The sequence below is a fragment of the Chionomys nivalis genome, chromosome 1, assembly GCF_950005125.1.
Source record: "Chionomys nivalis chromosome 1, mChiNiv1.1, whole genome shotgun sequence".
Lineage (NCBI taxonomy): Eukaryota > Metazoa > Chordata > Mammalia > Rodentia > Cricetidae > Chionomys > Chionomys nivalis.
Window position 1 is genome coordinate 102,672,028 of NC_080086.1, and position 15,634 is coordinate 102,687,661.

General features: G+C 42.8%; 1 protein-coding gene across 1 annotated transcript in view; it reads left to right on the forward strand.

Moving 5' to 3' along the window:
• The window catches only part of Nol10 (nucleolar protein 10), an 88,951-nt gene that overhangs the window by 47,911 nt on the left and 25,406 nt on the right, over positions 1-15,634 (forward strand). Inside the window, exons 14-15 of the mRNA XM_057789265.1 lie at positions 12,172-12,298; positions 15,502-15,581. Of these exons, the coding sequence (XP_057645248.1) occupies positions 12,172-12,298; positions 15,502-15,581 (207 nt within the window). The remainder of the gene's footprint in view (positions 1-12,171; positions 12,299-15,501; positions 15,582-15,634) is intronic.

Sequence of the window (15,634 nt, forward strand, 5' to 3'; positions counted from 1 at the left end):
GCTATGTTTGAATCTCTCTTATTTTTGAGACAAAGTTTCTCTTTAGCCCTTGGTGTTCTAGAACTCTATGTAGACCAGGCTGGTCGCAGACTCACAGAGTTCTTCTTACCTCAGCCTCCAAGGCCATGCCTGGCTCTAAATATGTCTAATTTTAAATATCGGAGACAGATGATTTGATGAAGGCATTTCATATTTTTTTAATAGGATATTTATTCACATAAACTAAGGGATCGCTCGAGTGTCATTGTGCTTCCCTATTTTCTAGTTTAGCAAGAGCGTCTGTTCCTTGCTGAGCTCATGCTCTGATTGCTGTTTGGTTCCAGGTTCTTAGCGCTCTGTTAGAACAGCCTTCAATGGATGATTTTTAACAGCTTCCTTGACAGAAGTCTGAGCCTTCAAGCAGTGTTAAATTTTAAAATGCAAAGGGGTGGGCTGATTCTGTGTCTTTCTGGCGAGCTAGGAAGCAGTGTTTCTCTAGGCAGTCTTCTCGGAGATGGGGTGGGAACCTTGAATGTACTTGGGTCTTTCTGGCCTCTCTGTGGCTCAGCTTTGCCAGGAAGGACTGCTAGAAATTGACCCTAGAACCAACCCATTGTCTCCCACCCAGTTTAGTCCCAAAACTTGAAAATATAGGAAAAGACTTAAAGATTGATATAACTGTTAAGTCCTATGAAGCCAAACACTTAGGGCAGAAGGTGTTTCAGTACTCTTGGCACACACTTCCGGGGATTCCTGCCAGAAATTTTTAACTGGGTCTAACTACAAGGGGCAGTCAGCATAATCTAATTATGCGGAACATTCTTAAGGATGGGGACCTGGATAGGCCTGTAGATGGAGACTGGTGTTCATTTCCCAGCTGCCCAGATCTGAATAATCACACAGAAACTATATTAATTACAACACTGTTTGGCCAATAGCTGCCTGGACAGTCACCCAAAGTTCTTTTGTAACACTGGGGCATCCATCTTCAGCCTCTAGGCCTGTAATATCTGGCAGACTTTTCAATAAAGCATGAAATTTGAAGATCTGTTCTTCCTTGTACTGGCAAAGTTTGTTACTTGGCTTTATTCTGTGTCCTGCAGAATGTCTGGCAGTTTCTTTTGTGAAGCAGGAACCCTGAAGGACCATCCTATCTTTTGGAATGTTCAGCAGTCCCTTTTCTGAACTTCTATGGGTCCTGCATGCCCAGTTTATATAGCATACTGTCAAGCAGTCCAGGCAAGAACAGTTTCTTGCCCAAATGGCTAGCCTTGTCACATTGAAGGCAAATTCCATAATGAATTTCTTCAGTGGCCATCAACCTCTCTGAAGTAATTGCTGCTACAAGAAGTAGACGTGTCTCAGTTGAGAAAAGTCTAAGTTCTTAAAACATTTTAAATGCCATATTCCACAGGTCTTTGAAAGGTTTGAAGAATACCTATTCATCTGAAATACATCTTTGTACATCTAGAAAACCTAACTAGCATAAAAGTTTGCTTATTACAGATGACTATTAATCTGTATTTCTTAACTATACATTACATTTTCAAATGAGGTGTATAAACAATACTTTAAACAAGAGTAGAAATATATATATTTGGTAACAAAATTGACCTTAAATTTGTCAGTAGACCAAGATCCATATTAATGTAAAGTATTCATTTCTATATCATATTAATCATCTATAATCAATCTCTTTTGGATGAAAACAAAACATTTATAAACAATCATTTTGGGAATTTGGGCGTTGTTTTCTCCAACCTGCTTTCTGCTGTTTGTTGGGCAAAGTATTTTTACGGTTCACGTAGACCTTTGGGGAAGGGGTCTTGTTCCATCAAACCACATTAGCCTGAAAGGAATCCTCAGGTTCTCATCTTCTGTGGAAACAAAAGCAGAACCTCTTTTCCAAAGTAATATTTCCTTAGACTCAAATTTTGAAGTCAAGATACCTTTAAAATATATATGTTGATTTATCTTAGCAGCTCCCAGAATCAAATGTCTCTCTGCAGTCAAAAAGTTCAAAGAAAACACAATATTTATAATCCAGACTGTGTATTTTCATCTTTACGTGGCTTTTTTCTCTATTTTTTTATATTTATTATCTTTACTCTTTTAACCTGACTGTCTGTACTCTTTCTTCTTTCTCTCCTAAGGCCATGTACATGTATCTAACACTGTGCCCATTCAGAGGTCTTTTTCATCTGAATCTGTCTTACTGTGTTATTGTGTATCTGTAATCATTTTCTGACCAGGAGAGCTTTTTTTTTTTTTTTTAAATTTCAACACTGTTTGGTCAGTAGCTTAGGTGTATTGTTTTTTTTTTTTTTTTTTTTTTTTTTGGTTTTTCGAGACAGGGTTTCTCTGTGGTTTTGGAGCCTGTCCTGGAACTAGCTCTTGTAGACCAGGCTGGTCTCGAACTCACAGAGATCCGCCTGCCTCTGCCTCCCGAGTGCTGGGATTAAAGGCGTGCGCCACCACCGCCCGGCTCTTAGGTGTATTGTTAACTAGCTCTTACATCTTAATTTCTATTAATTTGTGTATCACCACAAGGCTGTGGCTTACTGATAAGGTTCCCATACCTTTCTCCTTCTGTAGCTATATGACGTCTGCCTTCTTTCTCCTTCTATCTTTGCTTAGATTTCCTTCTTTGCTCTATTCTGCCCTGCCATAGGCCAAAGCAGCTTCTTTATTAACCAATGGTAATAAAACATATTCACAGCATACACAGGCGCTCTGGCCGAAGCCCTAGAGATGTCCCCATCTGAAAGGCAGGAATGGCAGAGGAGAATCCTCTAGTTAAGTGCACCATACAATCCTTCAATAGATTTTTAAAAACAACAACTTTGGCCAGGCAGTGGTGGCGCACGCCTTTAATCCCAGCACTTGGGAGGCAGAGGCAGGCGGATCTCTGTGAGTTTGAGACCAGCCTGGTCTACAAGAGCTAGTTCCAGGACAGGCTCCAAAACCACAGAGAAACCCTGTCTTGAAAAACCAAAAAAAAAAAAAAAAAATCTAGTGTTTGCTTTTTAAAGGGTATAATCTAGTGGCTTCTGTATATTCAGAATACTGCAGTGGTCACCACCATCTAACTTGAGAGTATTTCACACCAAAAGGAAGCCTCCCTCTCTGTCTCTCTTCTCTCCCTCCTCCGCAGTCTCCTTCCGTCACTAGAGAGCCGTTTCTGAACATTTCATGTAAATGGTTGGTTTGGTTTTTACCTGTTTTCAGGGCCCATCTTTGCTATGGTGTGTTACTTCCTGCCAAGTGATAGATTTAGTTCGTTCTGTGTGTATAATGCTCCCCTCCCCCATTTGTTAGTCGCTGAGTATCTTTATGACTTCACGCAGGAAGCTCTTTCTATTCTCCCATCTCTGGCACATGATGTGTCCCCTCAGCCCCATGTCTTGTCATTTGTTGTTGTTGAAAACTAGAAACTTTAAAGAGAATGTGGAGATTGTGGACCTTCGCTCACCCCACCGAGTTTGTTGTTGCTTGTTTGGTAAGGCTCCTGGGCTAACTATAAAGTCTGCTTTCCTTGTTATATGGAGCTCCAGAAGTCTCTGTTTGCCTTGCTTAATTGTCAGTTAATGATTGAACAGAGATTTCTTTAAATGCCTGGAACCAGCAAGTCTCCCAGCCTCTATCAGAGTGATCTTGTAAATGCAAGTCAGATCATGTCAGTCCTGTGCCAAGGCCTCTGATGGCTTCTGTCTCGCTCAGAAAAGTAAGGCTTGCAGTGACCTGCAAGATGACCCCTTTTGGCTGTACCTGGCACGTCTTTTTGCTGACCTCACACAGGACAGGGAGTTGCCAGATGTGCTCTGCAGTCTCTCTGTTTGGGTCTCTGTTCAGTCACTTCAGTTAGGGATGGCCTGCCCACCTCCTCTTCATCACATGTCTCCGCCCATTTCCCCCTCAGTGCCTGTTCACAGTGTAACAATTTCCTCATCTACAGTTCTCTTAATGGAGTTTAGGCTGGGGGGGGGGTTCTGCTTAGCTTTACTCTAGCTTTACTCTCTTTCTCTATGTTGTTGGAAGTGGTTTTCTTTTCTTTCTTTTTTTCGAGACAGGGATTCTCTGTAGCTTTGGAGGCTGTCCTGGAACTAGCTCTTGTAGACCAGGCTGGCCTCGAACTCACAGAGATCCTCCTGCCTCTGCCTCCCGAGTGCTGGGATTAAAGGCGTCACTCAGCGGAAGTTGTTTTCACTTGATGGTCTTGGCCATCTTTAACAATCCATTCTTGTGTAAGAATGAGGCAATGGAGTGTTGCCTATAGATCCTGTGTGAGAGTGAGGCTGTGGCTGTTCCTGGGGATCCCGTGTGAGAGTGAGGCCATCCATGGCTGTTCCTGGGGATCCTGTGTGAAAGCAAGGCCATCTGTGGCTGCACCTGGGGATCCTGTGTGAGAGTGAGGGCATCTGTGGCTGCACCTGGGGATCCTGTGTGAGAGTGAGGCCATCTGTGGATGTTCCTGGGGATCCCATGTGAAAGCGAGGCCAGCCGTGGCTGTTCCTGGGAATCCCATGTGAGAGTGAGGCCATCCGTGGATGTTCCTGGGGATCCCATATGAGAGCGAGGCCAGCTGTGGCTGTTCCTGGGGATCCTGTGTGAAAGCGAGGCCATCCGTGGATGTTCCTGGGGGTCCCTTGTGAGAACGAGGCCAGCTGTGGCTGCACCTGGGGATCCCGTGTGAGCATGAGGCCATCCATGGCTGTTCCTGGGGATCCTCTGAGAGTGAGGCTGTGACTGCACTTGGGGTTCCTGTGTGAGCGTGAGGCAGTGGGATGCTGCCTGGGGAAGCCCCATGCGACTTGTCTTTTTCCCCTGGAAGTTTTCCTCTTGACTTTTTGAACCAGTTTCCAGATACCAAGACCTAGGACCTTCTGGGCCCTTTGGCTTTCTCCAGAGAATACCTCCTAGGTTCTTCCCGAAGTAGAAGCACAGCCATGCATGCTTGGCCTCTGGCATTCAAGGGACTAGGAAGGGCCCTGACATCTAGACCAGCTGTCATTTCAGCTCCACAGCTTGAGTCACTTCCCCCTTTGTTCCATACAGCCCCATAGCCATGTGCTGCAGCTCGGGGTTCTCTTCCAGAGTTATGTCCTCTGGTGTCCTTAGGTGTTTACTAGCTCCTGCACCCACTTCCTTGTGTCCTAGATGCACCAAGGGACTGTACCTGCCCCTTCTCACTGCCGCCCGCCTCTGCATGCTCTTGCCGACCACATGTATTCTCAACACAACAAGGCTTGGGGTTGGAGCAGCCTTACTCACTGAAAGCTCCTTGTAGTTCTTATATTGATGTTAATTTTGTATTTAACTGTTTGCCAGGGATGTCGTCTCCCCTGGCTCTTGAATGCAGACATGCTGCCTCATGCTCATTTGTACTTTCAGAGCCTTGCGTAGACTAGGTCTCCCTTGACCATTGGACGGGGAGAAAGCACCCTGTTTACAGGTCTGTTTGTTTCACTTGGCCTTATTTTTCTTATTGGTTTCAGTGTCTAAACTACATACTACATTTCTAAACCAAATCAAGATTAAATTACAGATCATTTTTCTCCTTTCCCAAAGTACGCCTTGCAGTGAGGGTAGTCCAGGTCTGTGATTCTAGCACCTGAGGGGCAAAGGTAGGATGATTAGTAGTTCAAGGTCATCTTCTTGTACACTATGAGTTGAGGCCAGCCTAAGCTAAACTTGTTCCCAAGAAATAAAACAAGTGTTAAGCCCTGAGGTTAAATCATAGTGAAGTTAACCTGAGTCTTAGGAACAGGGGACAAAAGGCTACAGCAGAGTAGTGCACCTTTGAGTGGCTCACAGTTGCTCAGGCTAATGCATGTAAACTTGGATGTGCAGTTAGGTAGCTCATTATGCTGCAAACACAATTACATGCTCAAAGACAGCCCCTCCCTTTGGCTCACCCAGTCTGTGATGCTCATTAAGCCTCAGCTGTGAGAATTGAAAACACATACGGGACAGTGGTCATGCAGCTAACATGGAGTAAGCTGTAGGAGGAAATTTTCTTATGAGTTTGTCCTAGAGTTGAACATCATAATTTACAAAAATCTATTCTCTCCCTAAAGAATCATACTATAAAGCATAAAAATTATCATGAATAAAAATAGTCCATAATATTTGCATTATAGCTTAACTAAGTTTAGTATATATTTACTACATGGACCTGTATTTAGTATGTATATTTTTATTTTAGTACAGTGTCTTCATCTCTTTCTTACCTGTAATTTTTATATATAAAAAAGAACTTTTCTTTTTTATAACCAACCTGACTCCTTAGAGCGCAAGCTTGACCTAGATTGACAATGATGAGGTTCTTTATTTTATCTTTATTTTGTCCCAAATAAGTGGTATGAATATATGTGACTCTTCTGTAGACATTCTCAATGAGTTTAATAATGGGCCACTAACCCAGAATCCATTGAGATTTCATATAACCTATGGTATATTTGCTGTATTATTATTTTTTAAGATGCCAAAAATTCTGGGCTGTAATTCTGGCTCCAGTTGTTTGCAATAAAGATGCACGGCTTCACAGTGAGAATAGCAGCTTCCTATCTGTACCTAAGTTTAAGCCCCACTGAGTCTGACTTTACCCCTTAAAGTCACCAGTGCTGGTGGTGATTGTAGCTCTAATCTCAGAATTTGTATTTCTGTCTGTTTTTAGAATATCCTGAAAACAGTTAAAATAACTGAGTAGTTAACTCATATGACTGCCGAGTGATAAACTTATTCTGTAGTCCAACTTGGCCTGCTGGGAGTCAGCAAACATAGTTTTTTATTTTTATTTACTTTGTCCATATTTATGTTTGTGGCTACTGAGATCTGGAGGTCAGAGGACAACTTTTTCCACCATGTGGGTACCAAGGATGGAACTCAGGCATCAGGCTAGGCAGCCTTTGCCCACCAAGCATCTCATCCCTCAGCATCTATGTTGTGGGGGCTGCGGGCTGCGTTCCTGCCGCCCCCAGCTCCTGGTCGCCTGGCTAGCTTATGCCCCGAAATAACAACACACAAACTGTATTCTTTTAAACACTGCTTGGCCCATTATATCTAGCCTCTTCTCGGCTAACTCTCGCACCTGGACTAGCCCATTTCTAATAATGTGTGTAGCACCCCAAGGTGCGCTTACTGGGAAGATTTTAACCTACGTCCATCCTGGGTCGGAGCTTCATCGCATCTGCCCCAGAGAGGAGAGCTATTGAGTCTGAGCTCACTTCCTCTTCCTACCAGCATTCTGTTCTGTTTACTCCACCCACCTATGTTCTAACCTATGAGGGCCAAGCAGTTTATTTTTTAACCAATGGCCTTCCTCCATCACATCTAGAATGTGTTAAGTGCATTCTCTGCCACTGAACTGCAGCTCCTAGCCCAGAAAACATGACATGGTTGATGGAATGATAATGTCCATTGATTGTTTTTTTAAAAAAAGTAAGTTTTCCTCACGTTGTAAAACCAAAACTTTGTAAATCAATATATCTCTAAGGATTAGCTGACATGTAATGTTATGCCTTGAAAGACAGCAAGGGACTTTGATATGTTAATATGCAGTCATTGTAAGCACAGCAGAGACGCGACCATGGTTTTTGCAACTTAATGGTAGGCCTATAAAAAAGTGCTGGCTTGGATAAGCATGCAGTTACTTTGAGTAGGCTCCTCTTCCTACGGTGACTGTGAGGTTTTCTCTGAAAAGGAAGTGGGACATGTGCTTAATAAAGTCACCACTAGGTTTAAGTTTGGTTTTCGTGGGAATATTTTCTACTATAGAATGTAATGTCCACGAGTCTGATTGTAGAGATTGTTTATCATAAGTAGACCTGTTTCCTGAGAGACAGATTAATACAGCTCCATGAAAATCCAGGTATTTAATCAAAAGAAAGGTCACAGACATGACAAGGGTCTGTAAGAAGGCTCGGTAAGTAAAGGGTGCCTGCCACTAAGCCTCACAACCTAACCTTGATCCCTGGAGCACTCATGTTGATAAAAAGGACCATTATCTGCTGATTGTCCTCTGCCCTCCATATGACATCTTGCCCCCCCCACGCACACTAATTAAATAAATGTAATGATAATTTTTTTAAAAGAAGAATGGAAAACTAAATTTAGAGCTGGTCTGACCATCCCAAAGAGAAGTTGGAGCTTGAAATCCATTCTTTCCTTGGTTCGTCAGGTCCGACTCTATAGCTGTAGTTCTCTCCCCTGCAGTCAGTGAGCTACAGATTGGAAATACTTGCAAAAACATGGTCTCCCTCTTGAGTATATACAGACGTGGTGCTGTGTGACAAAATTTTTCCTGGGGATACACAGCACACACGTTTACCTACCCCAGAGAGAGAACCTGTGACAGACCAAAGTCCGGCTTGGAGGACCATGAGTTTTACTTGGGTTATTTACAGGAATACGGGTGAGGAGTTATTTACAGGAGCAGAAATTCCTCAAAAGACAACTGCATCACCAAAGCCTACCCAGCACAGGTGTCAGCTCAGTGAGCTGGGAACTCAGAGCACTGCAGAGGCCGCCAGCAGCTCACCAGGTTGGAGAGCGTCCTTCCCAGGTGCCTCTCTTGAGCTGAACCTCTTCAGGCAGCACGGCTGCTTTCTGCTGCTTCCTTGTATGAGAGAGACTCTCAGCTTCTGTTGTTTACTCTGACAGGTAGGAGCTTAGTGAATCCAAGCAGTTTCAGGAACTTTCTGGGAGCGATTTTTTTTTTTTTTTTTTTTTTTTTTTTTTTTTTTTTGGTTTTTCGAGACAGGGTTTCTCTGTGGTTTTGGAGCCTGTCCTGGAACTAGCTCTTGTAGACCAGGCTGGTCTCGAACTCACAGAGATCCGCCTGCCTCTGCCTCCCGAGTGCTGGGATTAAAGGCGTGTGCCACCACCGCCCGGCTGTCTGGGAGCGATTTTGAGTTGTAGTGCGTCTCTTCAGAACGGACTGTTTCAGTCTTGGAGGAAACTGTTATATAACATTTGGGTTGGTCTGTTTGTTTAATTTGGGGGCTTTGAGGGTCACTTTGCCCTAAGGAATATAATATAATAATTATTTACATAGCCCTTATTATTTGTTTACTTTTTTGGTTTTTCAAGATCGGGTTTTCTGTGTAATCCTGGCTATCCTGAAACTTGCTTTGTAGACCAGGCTGGCCTCGAACTCACAGAGATCCACCTGCCTCTGCCTCCCAAGCACTGGGATTAAAGGTGTACATCACCACTGCCCGGCTGCACTTATATCATATTAGCTTTTAAAATGAGGGTTTTTTATGTGTGTATGTGTGTGTTCCTGCATGAGTTTGTGTACCACATCTGTGTAGGAACCTGAGAAGGCTAGAAGGTGTGGGGGGGGAGGGGCAATAGGTTCTCTGGAATTGGAGTTACAGGCATTGTGAGCCATCTGATGGAACTCAACCTAGATCCTCTGCAGTAGCGATAAACACTCTCCAGCCCCACCCTATACCAAAATTTAAAAAAATATATTAAAATATTATACCGGGCATGGTGGCACATGCCTTTAATCCCAGCACTTGTGAGGCAGAAGCACGTGAACCTCTTGAGTTCAAGACCAGCCTGGTCTACAGGGTGAATTCTAGGACAGCCAAGGCTACACAGAGAAACCCTATCTTGAAAAACAAAAAACAATTTAAAGTATTACTTTCATAAATAATCTACAGATGGACTTTCACAGTGATGGGGACTGAGCACATCTGCTCAGCAGATCTTTACTGTGATTTAAAACATATTGGAGGACACTTCCAATTTACAGGCATAAGCAGGCTGCTTCATCAGCACCTGCATGGTTTGATGTAGGCAGGAGACTTGGAACTGGTCTCCTGATGGCCAGGAGTCTCTTGCACCACAGTCAAAATAGATCTGACGTTCATCGAAAAATGATCTTATATCTGACAGTTTTATAAGACCCATAAATGTTTTCATCTGAATAAGAAAAAGAGACCATTTGGAAATAGTTTTGCCAGACATTTTCAATTGTAGAGCCTGCATGTGTACAACCTGTACACGCTTTGTCCCATACCTGCCGAGCACCTGCAGCTTGGGAGACTGGCCTAGGTACTAAAGAATTCAGTGTTAAGAAAACCAACGAGGGGCTCATGTCTCTGTGGTTTGGGCCTCGGGACCTTATGTTATAGAATAGCGACAGTGGAGCTCTTCTCTCCTGTCCAAAAGAAGAAAGGCCTGCTGGGAACACTTTGCTCCTTCGGGTTCGCAGCTCAGCTCTGCCAGGACCTGTGAGCAGCTAACTCGTCACTGGGTTTATTTCAGCTGAGATTCCTGCAGATGCCTTTGGACTTGGTACATTGCTGTATGTGCCTAGGGTGTGTGCACTTACGTGTACACTATCTATATCTTTACTCTGGGTGTAAAGTTTAAACTTCAGAGGGATCATGGCCAAAAAGCACTCTGTATGTTGTGATGTTGAGTATAGGTGTCTATTGATTTCAAGCTACTGCCCCACAATTACTTTAAACCACAGCAGTTCCTTTAAGAGAGTCCTTTGCGCCGGGTGGTGGTGACGCACGCCTTTAATCCCAGCACTCGGGAGGCAGAGGCAGGTGGATCTCTGGGAGTTCGAGACCAGCCTGGTCTACAAGAGCTAGTTCCAGGGCAGGCTCCAAAACCACAGAGAAACCCTGTCTCGAAAAACCAAAAAAAAAGAGAGAGAGAGAGAGAGTCCTTTGTGAATTTTTAAAAATGTGTTGCATTTCTTGAAGGTTTATGTGTGTTTGGAATCAGACTATTTCACTTATGATTTAAAATAATATAAGTTTGTAGTGGTGGGAAACTGGTCTGTACGGTTCCTCTGTGCTCCTTAAGACTTGGTTTTCATGTTCTTTGCCCCATGGTCTCTATGATAGTGTATTGGGCCTCCCCTCCACGTGCCACCTTTAATTGAAGAGGGTGTTAACAAGAGCTGTTCTCCTTTGTTTTGCCTCTTCCTCCTACCATCCCAAAAAGCTAAAACCTGATTTCATAGCTTCCATTATGATTCTGGTTTCTCCCCTGTATAATTATGCTGAAGTAAATAGGTGTCAGGGAAGTTCCACGGTGCTGACCCTGGGTCCTGGGTTCACTTGTCTGTAGTATCCCCAGGGAATGAGCACATTTCCCGTGAACTAAGCACTGATCTCAATGGGTGTGGCCTGGTGCAGGGAGAGATACTGTCAACACTAAAAAACTACCCAGCAATCACAGTGTTGTAGGAAGGAGTGGGATCATGTTGTATTAGCTTGCCATAAGCTCTGCCTGTGCTCCTAGCCTTTCCCTGGGCTGCCTAATGGTTATTTACTTTAGGTCAGGCCTGACAGAGTCCGGGTATGAAAATAAAAGTGTAGGTACTAATTATATACAGTATTTTTGGTGTACTAAGGTTTATTTTAGACTGGCTAGGACCATGCTTGTTTTTTTAATGAGAACATTTAAAATCTCTTACACTCTCAACCGTTGTTGAAAATATAATACATTGCTATTGGTATAGTCTAGAATTCAATTTTGTATGTGTTTATATATGGGGAGGGGTGAATACCCACGTGTGTGCATATGTGTAAAGGTCAGAGGTCAACCTCAGATATAAATCCTCAAGCGCCATCCTTTTTTTTTTTTTGACTATTAGACTCCACTAGTGAGCCCCAAGGGTCTGTCTTTCTCCATTTCCCCAGTGCAGGGCTTGCAAGCACGTGCTATGTGCCTGAGTTTTGGGGTTTGTTTTTGATCATGGGTTCTGAGGATCAAACTGAGATCCTCATTGTTCGGTTGGCTAAGTACTTTAATGATATTTAAATAGGCCACATAAAATTAGGATAGAATTATCAAGTAGTGAAAAATCTTGAAAGTGGGTAATGCTTACTTTAGACTTTTGTTTGTTGTGGTCGACAAGCTTTTGTAAAATCCTGGTGCTAAATATGTGTTATAGAGGTCCAGCACTCTTCAGTGAGTCACATGATGGGTAAAGGAAGAAACTATCTGAATTGCTTGTCTGTATTTTTATAGTTTAATGTAACAGTGTAATCTTTCCAGCCTAAATTCTCCCACTTTGTTTACTCTTTTCCCACTATATTCTCTGCCATGTTTACATATATTGTGGCTCTCTTTATTCTGAAGGAAACAAACGCAGCTATGATTAAAGAACGCTGGCTCTAAGGTGTTGTGGTTGACAGTACCTTCAATAACTCCCCCCAGGTTCTGGGTCCTGCACCCAGGTGGTGTTCATTCCTGGACAACTTGACAGAAGAGTTAGAAGAGAATCCAGAGAGCACAGTGTATGATGACTACAAATTCGTCACCAAGAAAGACCTTGAAAATTTAGGTAAAATGTGCTAAAAATTATTTTTGAAATTGTCTTATTTCCACTTTTAGGAGTTTTAAACATTAGAATTGATTGAGCCATTTTTATCTGATTTTCCAAATGTCCCATTTCTGCCAAATTAGATGTCAAAAATGTTCTAAATGATCAAATTTATAATCTCTTTTTTTTTTAATTTTTTTTTCAAATTTATAATCTCTACTCAGAAAAAGGCTTAGGGAATATCAGCTGGCTGACACTCCCTGTGCCGTCACTGGGAGCGGCTTTCTTTCAGCACACTGATGACCTGTCCAGAGAGTGGGTGCTCCCCGGGTCTCTGTGAGCGGAACGTGGCCTCGAGAATGTGAGAAATGGAAGCACAGTAACTCAGGTCTCGCAGACTGTACACAGGTGGTTCTTGGGTCTCTTTTAAATCTATTCATGAAGAACCTAATCCAAGGCTTAGAGGGTTCGAGCCTTCCAATAGAAAAGACTCTTCATGCAGACTGAATATTCCAACCGAAATCTGAAGTGCTCCAGAGGTCAGAACTTTCTGAGCACTGACTTGACACTCCAGTGTTTTAGGCTTTTGAGCCTAGATTTTTAAATTAGGAACTCAAAGCTTTCCGTGACTATAGTGACCACCTTACTTAATCAGTTTGCAAAGAGATCTATTTTGGATCAAGATAAGTTTAGATTTTGCAGTCTGACTGGGCACATTCACTGGGTAGAGCCATAGTAAGATCAGTCGCTAAAGAGCAAGACTCTTAATTCCCCAAAGGCCTTCCACACGACATCGTTAGCAAATATATCTATACTTGGGTAATTAATCAGACCACATACTCTGAGGAAAATTTAACATACTTAAGTTGTGGGTTTTTACATGTCATTATGGATCTCTGTTAAGGCTCCAATGCAAAAATCCATCCTTATAATTTCATTAATATATTGACCTCTAGGAAGTATTTTCTGATTAACTCTTATAGTTACAATAAAAGAGCACCCTAATTAATTTTGCCTTTTGTCATCGTTGTTGTTCCAAAATGCATACTACTTTAAACTGCTACATGGTTTTTCCCCAGTCTGATTTTCAGGTCGAGTTATGGAAGTCAGAGTCACGTGTTGTTCAGAATGATAGTGATAGCAAATGCCTGTAGTCTCCCTGGAGAGACGGGGGCAGGAAGATTTCAAATTCCAACCCTGCCAGGGATACTCAGTGAGACCTTATCTCTGAATAAAAATAAAATGCTGCCTAGAGTTGTATCTCAGCAGTACAGAGCTTGCCTAGCATGCACAGGGCTCCTCTTGGTTCAGTCTTTAGCACCACCAAAACAGAAAAGAAAGGAAGTCACTTGATAGTCTACCAAGCTGTATTTCATGCATCACACATGGTTTCTTTTGAAAATAAACCGTGTCATAACATCCATGGTTTTGTTTTTTGTGTGTTCTCTCTGTCTCTCTCTCTCTCTGTCTCTCTCTCTCTCTGTCTCTCTCTCTCTGTCTCTCTCTCTCTGTCTCTCTCTCTGTCTCTCTCTCTCTCTCTCACACTCACATACACACACCTAGAATTTGTACCTAAATAATTTCTAGGGAATGAAGAAATGGCTCAGCAGTTATGAACACATACTGCTCTTGCAGAGGACCCGAGTTGGGTTCCCATACTCACATCAGGCAGCTTATACCCACATGTCACTCAAGCTCCAGAGGATCCAACATCCTCTTCTGGATTATACAAGCACCTGCGCTCACACATGTACAGACACATATAAACATAACTAAAGATGTTTTGAACAGAACTAATTTCTTTGACATAGCAGAGTTCCTATGTGTTTCCTTAATGTGTTCCTGTTCTAAATTTCTTGTTGCGTTCACACATGGTGTGTTTCTGTAGCATGCATGTTGAGGACAGAGGACAGCTGTGTAGAGTTGGTTTTGTCCTACCTTTACGTGGGTTCCAGGGATCGAACTCGGGTCATCAGGTTTGCATGGCAGTTGCTTTACCTCATCCTCTCTCTTACCAGCCCCTGTATTCCCATCCTAAGTGTAATCTGCGTAAGAGAAGGTTCCCGAACACCAACTGATAATGAACTCCTTAGTCTATGCTGAAACTTTGTGTGAATAATGTAGACCTTTGAGCAGAGTCTATCTGTAGCCTAGGCTGGCCTCAAAGCCTTCCCCTCCCTGTGGTTGCCTCCCCAGTGCTGAGATTGTATTGTAGTCCCGTATTCTGTAGTCCATGCCTGGTGGTGCTAGAGATGTTTGTGATTGAATTCAGTCTTGTGCGTGCTAGACACATGCTCCTCCAGACCTATACTCCCAGCCCAGTAACATGGGTCTTAATGTCATACATACATGTATTAAGTTTGTCAGCTGTTTGTGTTTGGGAAGACCAGGCCTTGACAGTGCCCTTTGTTTCTAGAAATGTTGACAATACCGCTTTAGGTCTGCTTCCCTGTTCCTACTTAACAGTGTGTGTGTGTGTGTGTGTGTGTGTGTGTGTGTGTGTGTGTGTGTGTGGCAACCTACTGTAGATTCCCAACATACTGCTTTAAAATCAAGCTGGGTTAGCCCTGCAGGTGGCACCTGCCTCTAGTCCTAGCATTCAGGAGGAAGAGGCAGGTAGAACTCTGAGTTGTAGGACATTCAGGTCTACATAGAGAGTTACGGTATAGCCAGTGCTACATAGAGAGACCCTGTTTCGGTAAATAAATGAACAAATTATTTCAAAACCCAAGAAGCACTATTATAAGGAACTTTCTTTACCATAGTCGTAGTTCATTAAGCCTTTCCCATTAGTTTTACACTTAAGACATTTAAGACAATGAGGATGGCATTAGTACAGTTATTTAATACAGTTTTAGTTCTTAAATATTTTACTCTAAAGGGAAACTGTATTATAATTAAATTGTGTTTAAGAAAAACTTAAGGTTTAATGACTCAGTAGTTAAGAGCACACTGACTGCTCTTCCAGGTTCAAGTCTCAGCACCCACATGACTGCTCACAACTTTCTGTAACTCCAGTCTCAGGGGATCCAACACCCACCTCTGGTCTCTGTAGGTCCTGCATCCACATGGTGCATAGACATACACCCGTCTGTACACATAAAATAAATAGTGTTTTGCACCCATACACATAAAATAAAAAGAAAGGTTATAAAGAAAGGAAGAAAAACTTACATTTCACTGACAACTTCATAAAGTTCTTCCCTCTTCTGGTGAACTTGCAGGGCTCACACATCTCATTGGATCCCCTTTTCTCCGGGCTTATATGCATGGATTTTTCATGGATATCAGACTCTACCACAAGGTAAATATGGGCTCTGGGTATTTCAGGTGATGCTAAACCATCTATAGCTGCTT